Source organism: Falco cherrug, chromosome 2 (genome assembly GCF_023634085.1).
Source record: "Falco cherrug isolate bFalChe1 chromosome 2, bFalChe1.pri, whole genome shotgun sequence".
NCBI lineage: Eukaryota > Metazoa > Chordata > Aves > Falconiformes > Falconidae > Falco > Falco cherrug.
Window position 1 is genome coordinate 79,265,250 of NC_073698.1, and position 20,912 is coordinate 79,286,161.

Consider the following 20,912-nt stretch of genomic DNA (forward strand, 5'->3'; position numbering starts at 1 on the left):
CAGAGATGAGCACCTGGAAGAATTAATACTGTGCAGCCCTAACAACTGTTTCGTTGACAGGAGTATGTGGTATGAGGTGAATACTTGTCACCTGTAAAATGCCATACAACTAATGTATGAGCTGGTGTTTGCAAAATAATCGATACCACAGATAAATACAAAGGAGAGGAGTGGCGAGGCTGGGTTCCATCTTTTGTCTTCTCCCAAATGGGAGACTTTGGCTGTGCAGCATCAGAACAAGATCCTGCCTTGAATGTTGCTTCACATAAGAAAAAGAATCAGCACAAAGTAATGCACTAGGGAAGGTTTTTCCCCTCATCTGGCAGCCTATCAGCTTCAGGGAACATGAACATTAGACAAGATGTTTGTCTTAGGCAAACGACCTCTGCAGGGTTTTGCTTTTTGCTTTGTTAGTGCCATGGATGTATTAAGGAGTACTGTTAATCAACCTTATTTCAAAATCATATCTATTTGTATTATATCACTACCAATACAATACAACATATTGTATTGGTAGTGAGTGGCAAGGCAGCAAAAGAGATAGAGCAGGGGTCCTCAAACTTTTTAAACAGGGGGCTGGCGCATGGATTAAGTGGCAGGAATTCATCTGCGGCTGCTTGGTTTCCCCCCCCAACCCCCGGTGGGGGGGGGCAGGGGGGTTCTGTAAATACCGGGGGCCGGATTGAGGAACCTGGGGGGCCGTATCCGGCCTGTGGGCCATAGTTTGAGGACCCCTGAGATAGAGGGACATGTTTCTTCCCATTGACTGTAGCAGACCTTGATTCCTTTAGATGCTAGGAGATTTTGCCTTAGCCCTTGGCTTCAGAACCCTAAAAGTGAATAAGTAGTTATAGGTATGTAAGGAAGGGAGATGACTGCATTACATATTCATGTGGTTTGTATTTTGATTTGTTTTTAAAAAAATATCTGTTGCTTCAAAGCATTGGCATTTGGTCAGAGCTGTTCAGAGAAGAGGTAGATAATTGATGCTTTGCTGCTTTGTGGTCCTGATTGCTCTGGGAGGCCGTACATGTTCACTGCAGAAGTGGAAGTAGTGAGACACCAATGGGTAGGGAAGGGAGAGCTAAACTGACTGTTTCCTCTTTCTGCTTCTTCCAAGTCATAATGGGTCATAATGCACCTCAATTTGTGCGTTAGGCTTTGAACCTTAAAAAAAAAGAGCACTTTGTCAGACTTGTGTTCATGCTTGAATTTCTCCATGGGAGTGGAAGAAGTATCAAATAGTGGTAGTGATGATTTACGAAAAATATATCAAAATGTATGTAATCTGTATGTATCACTTTTTTTTTTAATAGATACAAGAATTCTCTTCTGGTTTCTGGACTGGTTCACAGCTTGCATGCTGGGATAAAACTGAAAGACCCTGGTCCTTATTTCCCAAACTCTCCATTTACCTGAGGGATGAAAACTCCAGTAGGTCGTTCCGGATCTCTATCCTACCACAGGTCTCAACTTTCTTTGTCTATTCAGTTATGTGTTTATTTTTACTACTAAAAGCACATGCTTTTAAAAACAGGGGCTATTTTTAGCAGTAATAGAGAACTACCTTATTGCATACAAGGGAAATATTTTTATATGGAATTTTAAAAATCAGATTTTAAATAGGGAAAATAACAAACTTGTCAAACTCAAAACCAAAAAAGAAAAACACGGTTTCCTTCCGAATGCAGTCCATGTAGTTGGGAATTATTATTTCGTATTGTCAGGAAAAATAGGCAACTTTTTCTTCTGTTTTCATGGTGTTCTGAGTTGGAGCACTTCTGAATATGACAGTCTTGGCAATGAGCCTATGTAATCTCTTCATCAGTTTCTGTAACTTGGTTGTTTTATTATTATTCCATCCCAGCTTTTATTTTTCCTCTCTGGCTTCCCTTCTAGTATAGGTTGCAATACAGGCTGGTATCCTCTGTCAATACTAATACAGTCTTTTACCTCAGGGGATGGTCAAAAGTAAAGGGAAGAATGAACCTACTAAGTACATTTTAACTTGAAATACAGTAAACCCTTATGATGAGCTTTTTCTGTATTGATCATGAGTCTTGGCTATCTGTCGTCTTCCCTGAGGAGACAAAGGGTGAAATGTGACTTGAATTTATGAATCTAGAGCTTTGAAGCTGACACTGGTTGCTCTCTGAATCAATTCCATCCTGATAATTTTTAAAATAATAAAATTATTCTGTAGTTTGAGTTCATATCCCAAGTTCTTTCTCAGCTGTCCTTCCCTTATGGAAGTGGCTGTCATGAATTTGCTGTTGACCTTCACATAGCAACTGACTGTGTTCAAATTTAAGCTTAGAGTCAGAGAGCTTTACCTCTTACCTGCATGTAAGCTTTGACTAGTTTTAAATCGTGTACAGAAATCTGTTTGCCCCTATTCATTCTCTATTTCCAGTGGAGTTTGAGTGCTTGAATATAAAAATCAAAAGGTCTGAACTTCTAAGTACTTTGTGGTGTTGCTTCTTACACTCTGACTTTTTTTTTTTTTTTTTTTAATAGCTTTATATTCAACCCATCCTTGGAATAGGAGAGAATTTACAGTGCTACCGATTTGGCATCTCTTCTTCCACTAATGCTCTAGTTATTGGCGCTACAGTCATGGAAGGCTTCTATGTAATATTTGACAGAGCCCAGAGGAGAGTGGGCTTTGCAGTGAGTCCATGTGCAGGTAAGAGAAATATTATTCAGGACTTGGTGAGTGGGGAAACATCTGCTCTCTCAGAGAAACACCTTTGCCATTTACCTGATGGGGAAAAGTGTGGTTACTCATGAAGTGGTATTTTTGAGCAATTCCAAGCTATTCCGATTTTAAGGAAAAAAAAAAAAAAGAAAAGCTGCATTGCACAGAACAGTCTTTTGGCATGAAGTAAATCAGCCTCAGCTCAGGGTATCTTAGCTGTGTTCTTCCCTCAGGGATCTTCCTGATGCATCTGTCTGTGTCTATTTCCCCAACAGTTAACATGAGACAAGTCCCTTTTTTTAATGCAGCTTCATTTTTTTGTAATTCCTGTTCTAATTTGCAGATAAATTAATTCTTTGACTAACCTTTGCAATGCGCAGCGAAGTACCTTACTCATGCTTTTCTCTTAATGTAAATTGTGCCTTTTCAGCCTCTCAGAAATACTCAAAGAGCGAGCTAAGATGAAAATGGGACTCAAATTAAGACATGTGGTGTTTGTGTTGGTTCTAAACAAATAGTGTTCTTGGTGTAAGTAGAAAGCCATTAATTTTTTAATTAGCTGCTGAGGAAATGTGAAAAAGCTTGTAATTCTTGGTTGGTTTTACAGCGCTGGTTAACTTTCTTGCTTTTTCATGGTTTCTCTCACCAAGGGTAGCTAAAATTAAGTTCCGGGCTTTCTTCCCGACATTGCTTTGGTACCACAAGAACATACAAGTGGGAAAGGAGGGAAAGGATGTACACCCATATGCAGGTCTCTGTCCCAAACAGAAGTGGTCTATGCTCTGAAAAACACTGTATCCTGAGATTTGCATGAGGAAAGGACTGAAACTGACTGCTGCTTTAATCCCTGGTATTTATGTTAAAGAGGGTAGGGGCAGTAAGTACTGAGTGCTTAATGCAGCCAGGTAATTGAGGGGGAAAAGAGAAATACTAGCTAGCTGAGTTGTAGCTCCAGGGCATTTTACAAGCTGCTTTTTTTTTTTTTTAATCTCTCCATTGTTAATGTGTTAGAAACTGTCATCTTTGAGCTTGCCACGAAAGAAAATCTGGGTATTGATGTGGGTTGCTTAATGAAGACCTCTGTGAGGTACCATGCAGCGATGAAAGACACATTTTGAATGCATCTGGAAGGAGAGTGTAACTAGAAAAATACTGCAGACCAGGTTTTCCTGCCTTTCATTCTTCCTTGTGCTTCCTAACTGCAATTTTAGCAAGCATAAAGCTGTCTCCTGTCCCTGTCACACTGCAACTGTTAATGGAGAGAGGAGGGGGCATTTTGACAGAACATATTGACCGACATGTGGTCAGCAGGGGGCATGAGCCAGCTGGTACTCTTTAAGAATGGCTTTGACAGCACATCTTTGTTCAGCAAAAGAACCAGGGAACCATAATAGCACCTTAATGTTAATATTGCTACGTAGAAGCATAGAGTTTGGCCACTTCATGCAGTTCTGCCAACCTCATCTAGAGAGGAGGAACTGAGCGTGCTGAATAGAAAAGAAATCTGAATTTACATGAGCTTGGACACATGATGATACCCAGCTGGTGCTAGAAGGCATTTCCTTCTTGATTCTTTGTCACAGTTTCATGCGTATGTCTAACCTAGCATCACAGGAACGTAGCTTCTTGAGAAATCAGATGACACAAGCCACTGACTGAGACAAGATATACTGATTTTTCAGACTCCACTCACACGGGGCAGATGACATTTTGCTGGATGTGCCAGTTATGCTGAATTCACTTCTTCACAGCTTGTTGTTTCCATATTTAACACTACTTTCATCAGAAAAACTACAACTGTGAGTGGTTAGCAGTCAGTGCAGTGTGAGGGATTAAGCTGCCTAACTGGCTTTCTGTGGAGGCCAGCCACGTCCTCCATAGCAACTATATTAATGTAATTTATTTGGAGCTTTTTAGTCTGTTTGTGGGCATAAATTAAATTGAATTACTGTTGGCAAGAATCTTCAGAAACAGAAAAATATAAAAGACCATTTGGGGTGGCTTTACAATGACCTATAGTTTCTTGTTTACAATAGTGTTAACACTAAATTTAAGCCCATCTTTTTATAAGACGTTAAGTGGGTACGTGCCAAGTACAAAAATGAGAACAGGCTGAAAGCCTTAACTTTATTGAACTCCCCAGTTTCTACTGAGACTTGGATAGAGATGAGAACTGGCTTATCCCACAATACTCGTTGTACCATTTCCATTCTTCATGATATATCAAGACTGAGGAGAGATAGATAGATGGCTGCAGGAAGCTATTCCATTGTAGCGGGAAAAGGAATTTCCTTTTTCCTCAATATGTGAAACCCTTTAAGACTTATTCTGCCTTTTACTAAATTAAATTTTTTTCAAGTTGCCTTGTCACAGCACTATCCAAACTAGCCAGCTGCAACAAGGCTTTTACCATCCCATACCAGGTTAACTTCAATAAGTAGCTCCCACACCTTGCCCCAGCACAGCCACCAGTCCCCCACAAGGTTTCAACAGTTCATCTACTGTCTGCCCTGTTTCTTCATCCTCTTCAGGCCAGTCCACCCTGCTTCTTGCCTCTGCTGCATCCAGAGTCTTTCTTCTCTGGGCTCCTCTTCCAGCCAGCCTCTCCTCATCCAGGTCCCCTTCCTCTCTCTGCTTCTCCCAGGGCCTCTCCTTGTCTCTTCTACATCCAGGACGCTCTCTCTCCTCCCTCTGCTTCTTCTGGGTCTCTCTTCATCCAGGGCTCCTCTTCCATATCCCTTAGAGCTATTTAACTACTTAAGTTAAAGTAGTTAAGTTAAAGTTAAAACCAGCCACAGCTGCACCTTACCCACATCAGCCAACCCACCGCCCCTGAAGCCAGCCCACAGCTCTATATTATCAATGTTAATTAACCTGCCTTCATTCCTCTATAATTCCTCTACATTGTCTGTTGATAATTTCAGGGGTAACCTACTGTTTATGGGATGACTAGGAGAGGTTTTGGATTAGGTCCCTTCTTAAGACAAGATGTTCAGATCAACTGGTTAGTATTAGTGAAGTAACCTAATGGTACCTTGGCATTGAGCAGCATTAAACTCCTAGTATTTGTGTAGTAAGTGGGAAGGTCATAGGGGCAACACTTGGGTATTTTGGGGGGAAGAAATGTACCAGTCATTAATCATAAATGACTTTACACTGAGTTGTGATGAGACAGAATGCATCCAAATTCATGGGCACAAAACCTAGGAGAATGGATGGCATGATGAATAGCAGCGCTCCGGTCCAGAAGGACCTCAGTAACCTGGAGAACTGGGCAGCAGAAAGCTGAGGAGTTTTAGTGAACAGAATTGCAAAGTTGTGTGCATCAAGCAGAAAACCACCATGCATGGGTACAGTCTGGGAACGAACTGGCTGAATAGCAGCCCTGCAGAAAAAGAACTGGGGATTATGGTGGGCCTGAAGTTGAATGCAAGCCAAGGGTGAATGTAAGTGAAACTATATTAACAAGGAGCAATATTTACTAGTTACATTCTGGAAGGCTCAAGTTCGACATGAGGAATTTCTTCTTCACCAGGAGGGTGGCACAGCACTGAAACAGGCTGCTCAGAGGGATCAGGGGGTCTCCATCCTCAGTGTTTTCAAGACCTGGCTGGATACAGTGCAGCTGACCTGATCTATTGATGCTGACAGTCCTGCTCCAAGTAGGAGGCTGAACTAGGTGACTTCCAGGGGCCCCTTTGAAGCCACACTTTACAATTTTATGATAAATTTGATCTAACTTCAGGTTTGGTTCCTTTCCAAACCAGCCAAGATGGTGAGTGAGTGAGTGTGAGTTCTACACAAATGTTACAAAATAGCTTTTTTTCAGAGGTGCCATTTTTGTCCTGTAATCACCAATAATGAAGAAAACCTCATTTATTCAAGGTCAAGAATTTATTGCAGGTAGCTACAACCAGATGTTCTGAAAAAAATATGCCAAAATATCCTGTTTCAGCTAATGTGTAATATGCTAAGCGTGTGTGAAAGTTCATATTAAGGGCTTGTTTGAAAAATTTAGGTAAATTTCCTTTTTTATTTTCTCTCAGTTTCTCCGGGGGTGTAAGAGGGTGAGGGAAAACTTTTCTTTTTGGAGGGAAGAAAGCAGAGGCTGTGCTGCTATCAAGCATTCTCAAAATGTAATTTAAAATGTCGACCACTATGGCAACAGTTTTGTATTGCCTTTTTTAATAGCAGTAATTATTGTACTCAAGCCAAATAATGAATAATTAGGGACTGTTTATTTTCAAAGCTATCTCCAAGGTGGAAAATTGTGCTATTGTGCTGCCTTTTTTTTTTCCCCCCTCACTTCTACAAATACTAAATTCCAAAGTAGTAATACTTACGCTTTGCATTTCACATTAGTATTAAATGTAGTTTAGTTTGGTTTTGCTGCAGGACTTCATAGAGACAGATGAAATGGTTTGAAGGGGTGAGATGTCCGGAAGAAACAATTACATGGTAGACAAAGTGCAATACTGGGACTCTGAGCAAAACGGATTTCTGCCACAGACCTTGTAGGCAGTTTTTTACAAGTCTGTCCACTACTGTGCAGCACCCTTACCATATCTGTGTAACGGCAGCATCTTGGCAAAGATATGCTGATGATACAGGCTGCACGGGCCGGTTTATTGCCACCTGCTGAGTTGAGAGAGTATGTGTTTGGTATTTATCAGTGTTAGGGTGCTTGTGGGTGCAGCCCCAGGTTCCACCCAGTCCACCCTGCAGCATATTGCTGCTAAAGGAGTCTTGCCACACTTGCAGCTGGAGAAGAGGTTGGTTCAGTTGAGTGATCTTCCAGAAAATTCCTGGTTTGGGCATTTTGTTTGTTATGACAGGTTGGTTTTCCATCAGATCAGTGAGTTGCCCTGACTTTCCTTGCAGCCTACCAGTCGCTAGCGCCAGTACAAAAGATGCAGCAAGGGACAGGAGTGAGGATGAGCAGGACTGTCTCTTTCAACAGCAGCCCGCAATTAAGTTGAATTGTCTGACAAGACTTAAACCTTAAAAGGTGTTGGGAGGCCAGGAACTCAATATCAACTAAAATCTCTCCCAATAAATTGCAGATAAAGCAGCCTACCTATTTGCATTTGTTTCTCCACAAAGAACCTTAAAGGCCACCTTCCTGCTTCTCCAAAACCCAGGCTCCCCTCTTCTTTCCAAAGGGTGTTTTATGCAAATCTCTTTAAAGGTGCTTTCAGGAGTCATCTTAAGATATGTGTAAGAGATACTGTTTTCAGTAGGTGGGATCAATCACAATTTGGCAAGAGTGTGTCTGTGTAAAACAAGAAATTAAGCAGGAATGTTAAAACTGAGTCCTGGTTAAACCACGACAATCTGACTAGAGAAGTGAATTACAACTGCTGTTATAATACACAAACAGTACTAACTGTAGGCTTCTAGTTGCCCCAAGCAAGCTGAAAAGTTTCCATCCTTCCCTGGCCATGCACCTGCAGATAGGAACTGCTCTGAATACTTTGTTGCCCTAGGCAACTCACTTGCTCTGCCTTTTACAATACATGTAGCCCTGTCCACAACTCAAGGGAACTTTGCCTCACTTGCACCGTTACTGTGACAACCATGGGCAGCATAACCCTTTTTAGCAAATACTGGTTTAACAAGTAGGGGTTTGTGATGGTAATGAAACAAGACTCACGCAGTCCGTGATGTTACCAAGATGGATAGCTGTTTGAAAACAGAGCTGCCAATGCACCCCTTCATGCTTCTTGCCTTAGCTTTGTCATCTGCATTTTTTGAGCTGCTTGGTTAGCTTCTCCCTCCTTGCCCAACAGCACTGCTCCTTCATGTCCCAGCTTCTCACTCCTGACATTGACCTTCCTCTCCACTATTGCCGTTTTCTGGATGGCTGTCACCCAGCTCTCCTGCCTCACTTCTTCCTTCTGAATTTTCACTCCCACTCGCAAGAGTATCTGCACTGCCCTCCACCCTGCACCTTGTGTTTAAGACACAGTCCTTTAAGGTGCCTGTGAAGCTAATGAACCTGCCTGCTGCTCCTTAAGACCCTGGAGTGCAGCAAACAGATGTAAGAATTGTTTGAGGTACTCTTCCTGTTGTTGAAATGCCAGAAAAAAAAGCTACCCAGGCCCTGACCTGCTCCAGTGTAGGTGTTGTGGGATTTTTAAGCTTTGATAAATTGACATTTCTGAAAGGTTAGTCCAGAGAGAAGGGTTGATCCAGTGGCTTGGGCTTTAATTTGCGCTATGTTAGACTTGCTTTGAATGTCTGTTCTTTCATTGACAGCCTTGTGTAGATGTGGGAGTCATGGTTGCCTTATGCTTCAGATTCCCAGTTTATAAATACAGGATACTAGCATTTTTATTGTAATGAGAAATACAATAAAACATGAGTATGCTGAGATGTATGATGATGATGAGGGAAAAGGATATATAGGCATGTAGACTAGATCTTTTGTTATTTGCTTTTAAATGATGTCTACAGACTTAATGTGTTTCTTTTTGTAATTTCTCAGAAGTTGATGGCTTTCCAGTATCTGAGATTGAAGGCCCTTTCACAACAGCAGATGTTGCAAGCAACTGTGTTTCTAGCGTTTCTTTCCATGAACCAGTGTTGTGGATTGCCTCCTATGCTCTTATGAGCCTATGTGGAATTATCCTCCTTGTACTGATCATCCTGCTGCTTATTCCACCACGGTGTCAGCATCGCTACACCGACAATGACGTGGTCAATGACGAATCCTCCTTAGTGCGTCATCGATGGAAATGAGAAACTTGATTGTGAAACCTGGGACTTAAACAGAATGAAGAACAATACAAGGGGAAGAAGCCAATGCCTCAGTCCTTTTTACGTTCATTACAAATTGCTGTTGAAATCCCACCAAATATCCTGGATCATAACTTTTTAAGCTTTATTTTCTAACACTGATTCTGGACCAAAGCACTGTTAACCACCTCTTAAGTGCTATGGTACTGGATTTGCTACTGCAGTACAATGAGCCTTTATGCTCTCAATAGTACCTTCTTTAAAAAAAAAAAAAAAAAGGAAAAAAAAAAGTGTCTGAACAAAATTGTCTGTCCCCCTTTCACAAAAAAAGGAGCTGTCAGTATTTTCTAACTAATCAAGCCCTGACTGTAGAAAAAAAACCACCTTGACAATCTTTCTTATTAATTGCATTAAATGAATACTGCTTTCTGTTTACATCAATTCATTTTGAAACTGTCCTTATGGTGTGGGGGAGGGAGACAGGTCAGACAAGCAGCAGAGAAAAGCAAATGAGGTCAAGAAGACATTTTGGTTTGTGTTGGGTTTGGTTTTTTTTCCTCAAGATCACTGCTGCCACTTGAGAGGGTCACCCTTCCTGAGAGTCATTACAAAATAGTTTGAGGAGGTGAAAACTGGGAAACTTGTTCAGCCTTAGTGTAAAACAAGACTACCTCTCTTAATTTACAGGGATGCTACCACTGGTAAGCATTTGGCTTAGAACTGGTCTTGAAGCACAGGACACTCCATACAACCGAATGCAACTCCTTGGCTTCAAAGTAGTGGATTTTATAAATATTAGCACTTCATGACTTTCCACTTTGGTGCACAAAAAAAAAGCCTTTCACTTTTCCCCCTGATGTGGGTTGTTCTGGGGGTTTGTTGGGTTTTTTTGAGTTAAGGATGGCTGATATTTAGAAAAGACTAGTCTGCATATGTATGGACAGATAATAAAGCTAAGGTCCAGGTTCTACCATGGTTTTTTGGTGTTTCTATTGTGTGCGTAACAAAAAGGAAAAAACAAAGTAAGAAAGTCAACCTTTTTTTTTTGTTGTTGTTGTATGAGCTCAGCAGCCTGGAAGTTCAAGGAAAAGTATCTGTCTTTATGGACAGATTGTGAAGTGAAAGTCTTAATGCTGTAATGCTGGTAATCTGGCTTGGTTTTCAACTTGAACAGCAGTTGGAAGTGTTTAGTTTAGCTTCAACGGTTTGTCAATCAAATGAAGTGAGTACCGACTGGCTGAAAACAAACATGTCGTAAGACTTGAAAACAATAGTGGGAGAGAGCAGAGAAGAATATATTTGACCAGACCTCCATTGTGCAAGCGAAGATCTTAATGCTGAGGTCGGAACATGGTATTTTCTTTGCAAATAGGACAATTTTTCTTGTATCTAGGCAGTGAGCACTGCAGCACCTCCATTGCTTTTCTACAACACTGGCATAGTGAGTTTGAAAGATAAACAATGCAAGGTTGAGGAGTCCAGTGATAACTGTTAGTTATCTGGGTGGGTGGTGTTGTTTTGGGGTTGTTTTTTTTTTAAAAAAAGGAAAAATTCCTTTGCATTTTGATAGCACAGCAGTTTGCATATTTGTGTGGGAAACAAGGAAAAAAAAAAAAAGGAAGCTTAGCTCTGAATCTCCCAATTCCTTGCCTAGAAAATTTTTTGCCTGTAATCCTTTCCTACAGCTTTCAGATTCACACTGCCTCTGCATCTGCCTCTGCATGGAATGAGCAAAGATTTCTTTTTCTCAGGAATAGTGCTTTTACAGAGGTGCACATAATGTGCGTGAAAATAAAGCACTGTTGGTTTGTGTTTCTTTTTTTTAACTAACTTGTGTATTTCACTTCATAACTGGAAGCGCCTGTGGTTTTCTTTCCTTTTTAATTCTTGCGCTTTCAGATTACCTGGCTGAATAGAGTAAAACAATTAATGATGTGATAAAACATCTGAAAATTATTTCTCTTGGAATTAGGATGTTGGAAATAGGAGGAAATAGTTTGCCTTCTTTATCCTCTGCCTCTTAGTTTTTTAGAGGAGGAAAATGATGAATCATAAGAAATGTAAGAAACTATAGAGCTTAGGTGTTTTCTCCATATTCTATTTTCCATATATATCTTTCTTTATGTCTTAGAATTAGAATTTTTAGTACACATTATAACAAGAAGAAATTCCCTTGAGTTTTTCTTAAGGCAATAGACTTTGCTCTGAAGATAGCAATGTTTCCAATTCCGTGATGTAGTTCTGTACCATCCTCCTGGGTTTGGTTTTACACATAAAAAATAATTTCAAAGTTGTATTCCTTTTTTCTACAGTGTGGTAATATAAATAATGCTTCTGTCACCTGTTTCAAACAGAAACACAGTGTGAATATTTGGATTGATACAGTGTAAACAATGAGCCCTTTTTCAATTCAGAACGTAGTAACCCTTGTATGCTCTTAAAATTACTTTTTAACTGCTTCCCTCTCCCCAGCCCCTCCTATCTCCATACCATAAAGAGTATTAGGAAGGAATTTATTGGGAAAGGTTCCTAGTATGCTTTCTAATGACAAGCAAGATTTCTTCTGAGTCATTTAACAAAGTCTTTTTAGTACGCTAGATTTCATATAAAAGCCTTTCAGTTTTACCTTATCACTTTGAATGTCATTGGTCAAGACATTTTAATAGAAAGACTTGAATTATAGGAGCAATAATCAAGTAGCACAAATGAAATAGTAATATATTCTTGAGTTTTCATGGCATCCCTTGCCACTAAAATTTGGCTTATAGTAAAAATGCTGTTAGCGACATCTGCTAGCGGCACAAACTTCATCTCAGCTTGTAAATTGATACTTAGACTGGCAGATATTCAGGTGAGTATTGCTTTGTTGCTCTGGCAACAAGAAGAGCAATAGAAACCCTTGAGGATTCATTTTTAGCCTACAGCACATTAAGAAAAATAATGTTCTTGAGCATTTTTTTATGAAAGATGAAATACCATGACAGACTGCAGTGTTACCAAGTGTATCTTACTGGTGATCTCTTTCCCTGATTTCTTTTTAAGGGAGAGTGCTGTGAGGTATTTTATGCTCTCTTAACTAACTTCAGTGATAAGATTAAAAAAAAAAAAGGGGGGGGGGGGAGGGGAGTGAACAACCAGAGTGTTGAGTAAAGATGGTGCTGGAAAATATTCTCTATTTATTGTGGAAGACAGGATGCTCCAAATCACAGCACTCTTAAATCATTCTTTGTACATGTATCAATATTTCTTGCAGTGTTCTCCTAATGTGAATGTAACATCATGTACTATGAAAATGTCAGAAAGCCGTGTTCTATTGGATGCAGCCTTTTAGATAATTGATGCTATCAATGCAATCATTAGGGATTTGAAGATGTGTCATTTCAGTTCAAGTAGTTAAACCTGAGTTCAGGCATGGGAATATGTTAGTTCTATCCCACTGCCTTCCCGAGTTTTAGAAATATTATCATGGGCTTTTTGGCTTAATTTAAATGCTAAAGAAAATAGATAAAGAATTTTAATAAGCTTTTTTTTCAGGTTCTGTAAAAGTAGTTAGGTAGAGGGTATTGTTGTGTTTTTAAGGTGAAAAAGCTTGCATTTAGGATTTGTATGTCGGATCAACCTGAACGCAATATACCAAGGCAGTGTACCATTCCAGTTCTCAGCTCTGAGGCTGTGCAGGTTAACTAGTGGTAATCTCAGAGCTATCGGTTTTGATATCTTTTTCACATCAGTTGCTTAATTACAGTTAACTCTTTATCAGCTAAAGTTGACCTTTAGGTATTCCACCCAGTTACTTGCTATGTGTTGGCTGGCTATGTTTCATTGAAGGATGAGCCATTTGTATACTAACCTTTTCCTTTTAAATATGAAAAAGCTTATGAGACTTGCTTGACACGGCACGTTTCCAGAGAGAGTGGTCCTTAAATTTTCTGATAATCCAAAATGATTGTGCTGCTGAAAGCTTCTTTGATCTCTGTAGAGGTTTCCAACAACTGGACTGGTTGATTGTCATATCCTGATCTCAGATGTGAGCCTCATATATATAAGCAGTAATACGAGTTGCATAATGAAGGGCACTGGTACAATGACCTATGGAGGTAAAAGTAAAGGAAATTATGGAAAGAGAAGTAAGCTACCCTTAATTTCACTTCATTAAAAATTGTAAGAGCATAAAGGATTGATCCTTTTAAGAAAGGTCTGTAAAATTTACCAAGACATTAGTTCCTGTCAAACTTGACTCTTTGATTGATAAATTGTTCATTTCTGGCTGCTGAAGTTCTTGCTGCTGTTCAGAGAAGCAAAGACAGATTGGTAATGGGGTACAAGCAATCTTCTGAGCCAGTCAGATTTTCTGGCTTCTGGGGCCTAATTAGATGCTAGGCCAGGCTTGTGAGTAATCCAGAGTCCTGGTAACGGCTCCTCAGGAACGTTACCTGAAATATAATCGTTGGCTTCAGCTGAACCCATGGATAAGATGGGTCTGTACCACAGCACTAACTGACAGAGGGGCTACAGTGAGCTGAAACTGGCTGATGGTTGTCAAATGTGGAGATGCTAAATAATTGAGTCTTCTACCAGGCTTCCAGATCAAGGCTGAGGGTTCTTGGTAGAGGAAAATGGGAGAGCGACTACAGGTGCTGACAAGCTGCTGTAAGTGTAACATCAGTCAGTCACCTGGCTTCTTGGGTAAGGGTTCAATTGTCTGAATATTTTGAAAGCTAGTGTACTTTAAGGTGCCTGTTGCAGTTACTGGGAATTATACACACACACACAAGTGAGTAAGGGGCACAGTCATCTTCAAGTAGAATTATTGGCCTCTCCATATTGCAAAGAGCATAGTGATATGTCTTACCCTGAGCAATAGTATATTTGTAAGCAACAAAACAGGCTATTTTAAAACATGTTGACATTGGTGACTGTACAGTAGTCGTGAAGGGTTCTCCTTTTCATTGTAGCTAGGCTTTAGCTGGATCTTTGTGGTCAGGTAACATTTTAAATACTGGGAGGTTTAGATTAGACTATGAAGGCACATACAGAATTCTTTTAAGCTAGCCAAAAAGTAAAACACAGAAGGTAATTGTCAGCATTTAAAAGAAAGTAGCCCTCAGTAAGTGTTCTCTCCTTTTGACTGATGATAATCACTTGCAACCGATGTATTTGAGTATAGCTGCTGTCCTACTAATTCACTGGCTTCAAGTCTTTTTTTCTTATTGTCTTCTGGCCTCCTTATTCCCTCCCCCAAAAAAAGTTCCTAAAAGCTGAAGACCCCTGTACGCAAAATTCAGCCTTCTAACAAAAGATATGTTCTTCTTGGTGACCATTCACAAACCTGTTTTAAAGTAGCTTGTAAGGCTTTAGAAATTAAGTCTAGATTGAAAATACTTGTGTTATTATTAGGAGGAGAATTAAAGCCAAAACTTCATCTATGTCAGTGGTCCCCAAATTTGTGTGCAAAGAACTCCTTTGTGCATTTGACTACATTTCCTAGACCTCTTTTTCTTCACACTTGGAAATACTTAACTGCTTGGTCTTCCCCACTGGTCCTGTACATTCTCCTTTGTCTGTCCTTATGAAATACAGGGGTGGAGAGGAGGACCACAAGGTGCTGTGAAACTTAGTGCCATTCCCAAGGCAGATGATAGCCCCCTCCTTGAAGGCCTTGCTGTTTTTTGTCCTACCGCCAACTGCAGTGGACCCTTACTGTCTGTTGGCTCTTCTTGGTGAGTGAGACACTTCTGCTTTTAACAGTTGAGCAATGCAGCCTGCTCTGATTTTACAGTGATACATACTTAGGCAAAATAGTTGAATAAACTGCATTGTTTGTAACCATCCTCTCATCACATCCCTCTTTGAGGAAGGAAATTTTCATAGGGCCGTGTCAAACCTGTGAAGGGTATGTTTATTTTCTGTGTTGTTAGAGAGGAATTATATAGCTGAATGTTTAAATGGCCGTATTTGCAACATAGCTGTCCTTTGGAAAATTCTGGAGGGAAAAAATGAACTCAAAGTCACGTTGAAGTGGTACTGAAAAGACAACTGGCAGTTTCTTGATAGCACCAAGGCATGGATTACTGCAATATATCCTGGGCAAAATGGCTTTGCTAGCCAATACTCTGTGTGTGCATAAGCTATACAAGACTGACTGTTTAAATAAGATATGTCTGAAACAAGCCGTTCACATTTTTTATTGAAAATTTTATATGGAGATGCAGAAATCTTTTAACACTACATCAGCTGTTATTTGATAGTTATTTAGGAAGCGTGGAAAGGATTTCACCTTTAAGGAAGTAAGTCCATCTTGTAGAGGCATTTCTTCACCTGATTTTTGTGGGTTTTTTAATAGACAATGTTTTTAACATTGACTGAGAGGAAAATGGGATCAAAACTTTGAAAAAAAGGGGTATAGTCTTTTTAACTCAGTCTTCAGGTGATGTTAGGAATCTATCCCACTTAACTGTCAAGCCTCATTACTGAATTTTCCAAGAATTGATACTTTGTACTTTCAGGTCTTGCCATTTTCAGATAAACACTATGTAAAAAATCAAATTTTGTGCTGCTTAAAATAAATGATTAATTCTTTCAACCTATTCTGTGTGTCTTTTTAAATCCTGTTAAGATGAACTTCAAAGCTGATAAATCATATCCGTCCAAATTCTTCATAGCTCTTTGTGACTTTCAATTCTAACTTCTGGCTTTAGCTCTGGAAAAAAAGCAGAACAGCTTTAGTTCTCATCTGAATCTTGCAGGGAGGGGAAGAGGCAGGCAAGTTTAGCCCCAAGGTGCTTTTGCCCAAATAACTGAGATGTTCTCGCTTCAACTTTTTGTCAGTTCATTTCAGTATTGGACAGAAATTGGGCACAGAAAACATTAACTTGAGAAGATGAAGCTTGTGATCATCTGGAGTGGATTCAAGTAATATATTGGACTGTTGCTGTCAACTGCCCTAAACTATGGATTTAGAAGGCATACAGATTGAATGTCCCTGTTGCTAAGACAGCTAGCCACCCTGAGAGTGTTGGTTTCCCACTGGACAAGGGTGGTTACCGTGCTCTCTGTTTTGTACCCCGGGAGGTGGCGCACATGGTTTGTTTTTCAAATAGGAGAGTTTTGAGCCCTTTCACAGCAAATTGTGTTCTCTTGCTTGAATTCTATTAAAAGTACTTTCCGTTTTTCTCTTTTTTAAATATCCTATCTAAAAAGGCTCTTAGTTTGGGGTGTCCTGATCATGTAGTAATAGCCCTCTTCCCTCCCCCTAAAAGCCTTTTTTTGAAAATTCTGTTATTTTTAAGCCCTGAGCTTTTATCTTTGAAGGTAGTACGGTATATTATGCATGTTGATAAACTTAGGAGATTGGTCAAGCAAGACAGATTAGCACCAACTGCTTAATATGGTGGGTTTATGTCAGGCTTTGGAAAGCTGGCTGCTTTTGCTTATTACTGTCCTAATACTCAGTGAAGCCTACTTATTATTACACAGCTCTGCTTGCAGGAGTACTGTACAAGTTTTCCATTTTTTTCTTGTGCTTAAGTTTCTCTTATGCTTGGAAATTGCCCTCATCTTCAGAGCACCTTCTGTGCTTCAGGCTTACTGAATCCAAAACTGCAAAACTGTCTTGTTCATTCACAATTCTCTTGCTTATCTTTCCCCATTAAGGCTGGCCTATCTAGACAAAACACCTTTCAAGTTTGTGTATGAAACATGAAATTAAGAATTTATTGCAAGAATACTGCTTTTTTTGGTAACAACACAGCAGTGTAGACAAATATGTGAAGGTTTACAATATAAGCGATCAATGTAATTTTTCAGGACAACATGTAATTCTGAAGGCCACTTAAACTGTAAACACTAACTATTCCTCCGTTTCTGCATCAAAACAAACTCTTTTAAAAAAGTAAATGGTTTGGGGTTCGGTTTGTTTTATTTTGTTTTGGTTTTGGTTTTTTTTTTCTTTCTGGAGGCTTACAAATAATAACTGCCTATACCTTGACTCATCATTTGTTTTTCTAGGAAATTCAATAGTATTTCTTAAGAAACACAGGTTATTGTAAAGACTACAAGAATCTACACTGCCAGTGTATACGCAAATATTAGTATATTCGATTTTCATAGTTGTTAGCTACATAAACCTACTTTTTAAATAAACAAGGATTGTGATTCTTCAAATTCCTTCTTTTCATGCACTCAGCATTGTTCTGAAGTACTCTGCATAATACTTTTCCTTTAGTTGAGGTTTCTTTACTTGTAAGCTTAACATTAACTTCAGCTTCCCCTGTTCTTACTGTATGAGATTTTTTTAATTGTTGTGTATCCTGAACATTCTCTAGGCTGGTGTTTTATGCTGATCTTTAACTGCTGATGTATTTTTACAGTCTTCTGGTTTGCATATATATTCCCTTTCATTGACTAACTTATAGCCACCTTTTTCCTACATTGTCCTGAAATACCAGCCCGCTGTGCTGTGACTGCGCATATCTGTTGCCATCCTGGCCTGCAGGTAAGGTGATAACTTTTTTCTCTCTTCCCCCTCTCTAAAAGACAGGTCTTAAAGAAATCCAGGTCTCGCACTGTGTGTGCGGATTGGGCTTCAAAAGTGGATTTACTGTGGTCTTTTGCTCTTCTAGAACTCCAGCGTCACATTCAGGTGACCTGAGCCCATCACAGTGGCGTCCAGCCTGGGTCCCTGTTGTAAAACCTGCTGTTGGCAGAATGGATCAGGGAAGAGCTTCAGGACCGCAAGATGTGATCAAGCTACAAGTGCTTTGGGACTGCTGACAGCAGGGACTTTACCAATCCAGCTCCCTCTGGTAAATCTCTACTTGATTGAGCAGGCTTGCAGAATTGTTTACATCCAGGTTGGCTGTAGACCATGTGGGATTGCATAGGGTCTGTGCTGATAGGGAGCTGAAGGCCTAATGACTGTGCTGACAGCAGCATTTCAAGAAAGCAGATAACAGAGATCCAGTAGGATTGTGCAAAGTCATATCAAAGTATCCAGCATTTAAAAGAAGGATTTTACTCTCCCTCTCGTTTTGCCTTTCTCCCTACCTTTGCCTTCCTCTTCTGAAAACTCGGCTGCAATGTATTAATGACTAGATTTGGCCCCAGAATGTATTAAGCTATTACTGCTAATACTGAGGAAACCTTGCTGGTCAACACCTTCTATCTGGATGAAGTGCAATTGAATATATTTTCCTTGTGTACCTCTGGATTAACAAAGCATAAGAAAAGCACACATATTTGCCCTACCTTCATGTTGTTTAACAGGCCAGCAACATCCTGGCAGCCAGACTCCCTAGCTTTACAGGTTTTCTAGGTTATCAACTGAAAGTAATCATTGCTTGCTTTTTTCCTTTTGGTCTATGATCTATTTTTGCACATCTGGGTAGGATATGTTAAGATTTTAATATATCCACAAAAGAAGTATCTAAAAGCTGTTATCTTGTTCTAAGTATTTGCTCCTGGGTTTCATAAAGGTGTTCAAGGTATACCAGAAAAAAATAAAAAAGTCATTGTATTAAAATATGCATTTAAATCCCTATTTCTCTGCGTTACTCTTCATGCTGCCACAATTCAGGATGCTGAGGTTCTACCTGAATTGTGGGCACAGACACACAGTAAAGTATGGTGAAGTTATGTCAGGTTAAAGAACTGGTCTTCCATATTGCCATCCCCATTGGCCATGTATGTTCTTATCTGTCCCAGGTCTTAGTTAAATTAGTTAACTTAAACATCAGTTGCATATTTTATGTAGGTGGCTACTAGTTTTTCTAGTAGCCCTTGAAGTCATCATGACCTCTACAAACAAAGGTTTGGTACAATATTCTTTCTCTGCCTTACAAATTCTGCCTCCGTTTTAAATTATTAAATTATTTTAACTGAACCTAGCAGGATTAAACATACATTGTTGGCCATTTGTGGATGAGCAGAAAACATGTAAATTAAATAGCTGCGAGGACTGGAATGACACTTTTGCTGATTTGTTAGCCTAGTAGGGTGGATGCAGAAAATACCTCTGGAGGTACAGTGGCTCAAAGGGCAAGCAGAAACTTGCTGTGTTGTAATTTACAGTGTTAGCAAACAGCCATAAACTTTCTGCAAGGACTGTGGCTATTGTGATAAGACATGACTAACACGTAAGCACTGTATATGTATATTCACCTGTTCCATTTAGTAGTGTGTGTGCAAGTCATTTGTTTCCTGAGTAGATTTCCTGTGCTGCTTATCTAAGCTTTCAAATTAGAATGAATGGTTACAGCATAAGAACAGAAATGATACTTCAGAAGTGTTCTGCATCCTACAACTTTGATGAATTACTCAAGAAGGAACCGTTACACTTTTCTTTTAGCAGACACAAAACCGAGATACCTGAAGTAAAACATTTTAAGGTTCCCTAGTCCTTTGGTATTTAAAATCCCCTCAGCTATAGATCACTGGATCCCTGGGCTTTGGCAGGCAAGCAAACCAGTTAGTTGCCTGCTTTTGTACCAAATCCCTGGTTGTGTGTAGTTCAATGTAGTTTAGGTGGTAATGAAGTAACCTGCTACGTTTTTCTTGTGGTTAAAAGCAGGTAAATTGGCAGTTATCCAATAGACACCGATTGCTAATGATTGGGGTTTTTTTCACAGTAAGGTGTTGAGGTGGTGACAAGGCTCCTTTTATCCATGGAGTCTGTGACCCACCAATGTTCACACAATAAATTTATTTCAAAATTAAATTACCCGAGTTCTAGTTACTTTTCCTTGCTTTAATAAAAGTAGCAGAATTTTTCATTTGGCTACCATAAACTGTAGCATTTGGGGTTTAAAGACTACCATTTTTACTTTAAAGGCTAGAAATGCATTCCGCAATAGTTTCAATCATTTATTAGCAGAGACATCATTTTCTGATGTGCCATCTTGCAGCATAACAGTTCCTGCAGAAATAACTGTATATTTGGAAAAGCAACCCAGACCAGTGTTGTCCTTAACTTCTTTTGCCCACTCATAATTCCTTTTCCTTTTGTCCTGTGCTTTTCATTTCTTAAGTTTATTTGTCCCATGCTAAATTTAATTATTCACACACCTAGGTTTTATTGGATGTTGCTTTTCATTTGCAAGCTCCAGTACATTTGAAAATAACCAGCAGCAATTACTCCCTCAGGTTTTACCTGCAATTTATAGGATATTATAATATCCCACTCGCAGACGAGGACAAGAAATGCCTCTTCTCCAGGGACTAGAAATATTTATAACTTTCATGGGTGTCCTGGGAGGAAGGCAAAAGCCCCAGTCTGGCTGTGGTCCTATGTGTACCCTTCTGCAGAATTTTTTTCATCTGTTTGCTGAGCTAAACATAATTTCTATGCATCATTAGAGGCCGAGGGGAAAGAAGCAGCTTAAGGGAAACTAAATCAGAGAGTTTTAAGGACAAATACTAATTCACAGTGTAGTTTGAGCAGTTCTCGAAATGAAACCACTAGCTTCCTTTCTCGGGTGTT

General features: G+C 39.6%; 1 protein-coding gene across 1 annotated transcript in view; it reads left to right on the top strand.

Moving 5' to 3' along the window:
• BACE2 (beta-secretase 2) overlaps window positions 1-16,023 on the top strand; it is a 55,854-nt gene extending 39,831 nt beyond the window's left edge. Inside the window, exons 7-9 of the mRNA XM_055702952.1 lie at window positions 1,317-1,466; window positions 2,518-2,686; window positions 9,186-16,023. Coding sequence (XP_055558927.1) covers window positions 1,317-1,466; window positions 2,518-2,686; window positions 9,186-9,439 — 573 coding nt within the window. The 3' untranslated portion in view covers window positions 9,440-16,023. The remainder of the gene's footprint in view (window positions 1-1,316; window positions 1,467-2,517; window positions 2,687-9,185) is intronic.
• The last annotated feature ends 4,889 nt before the right edge of the window (window positions 16,024-20,912 follow it).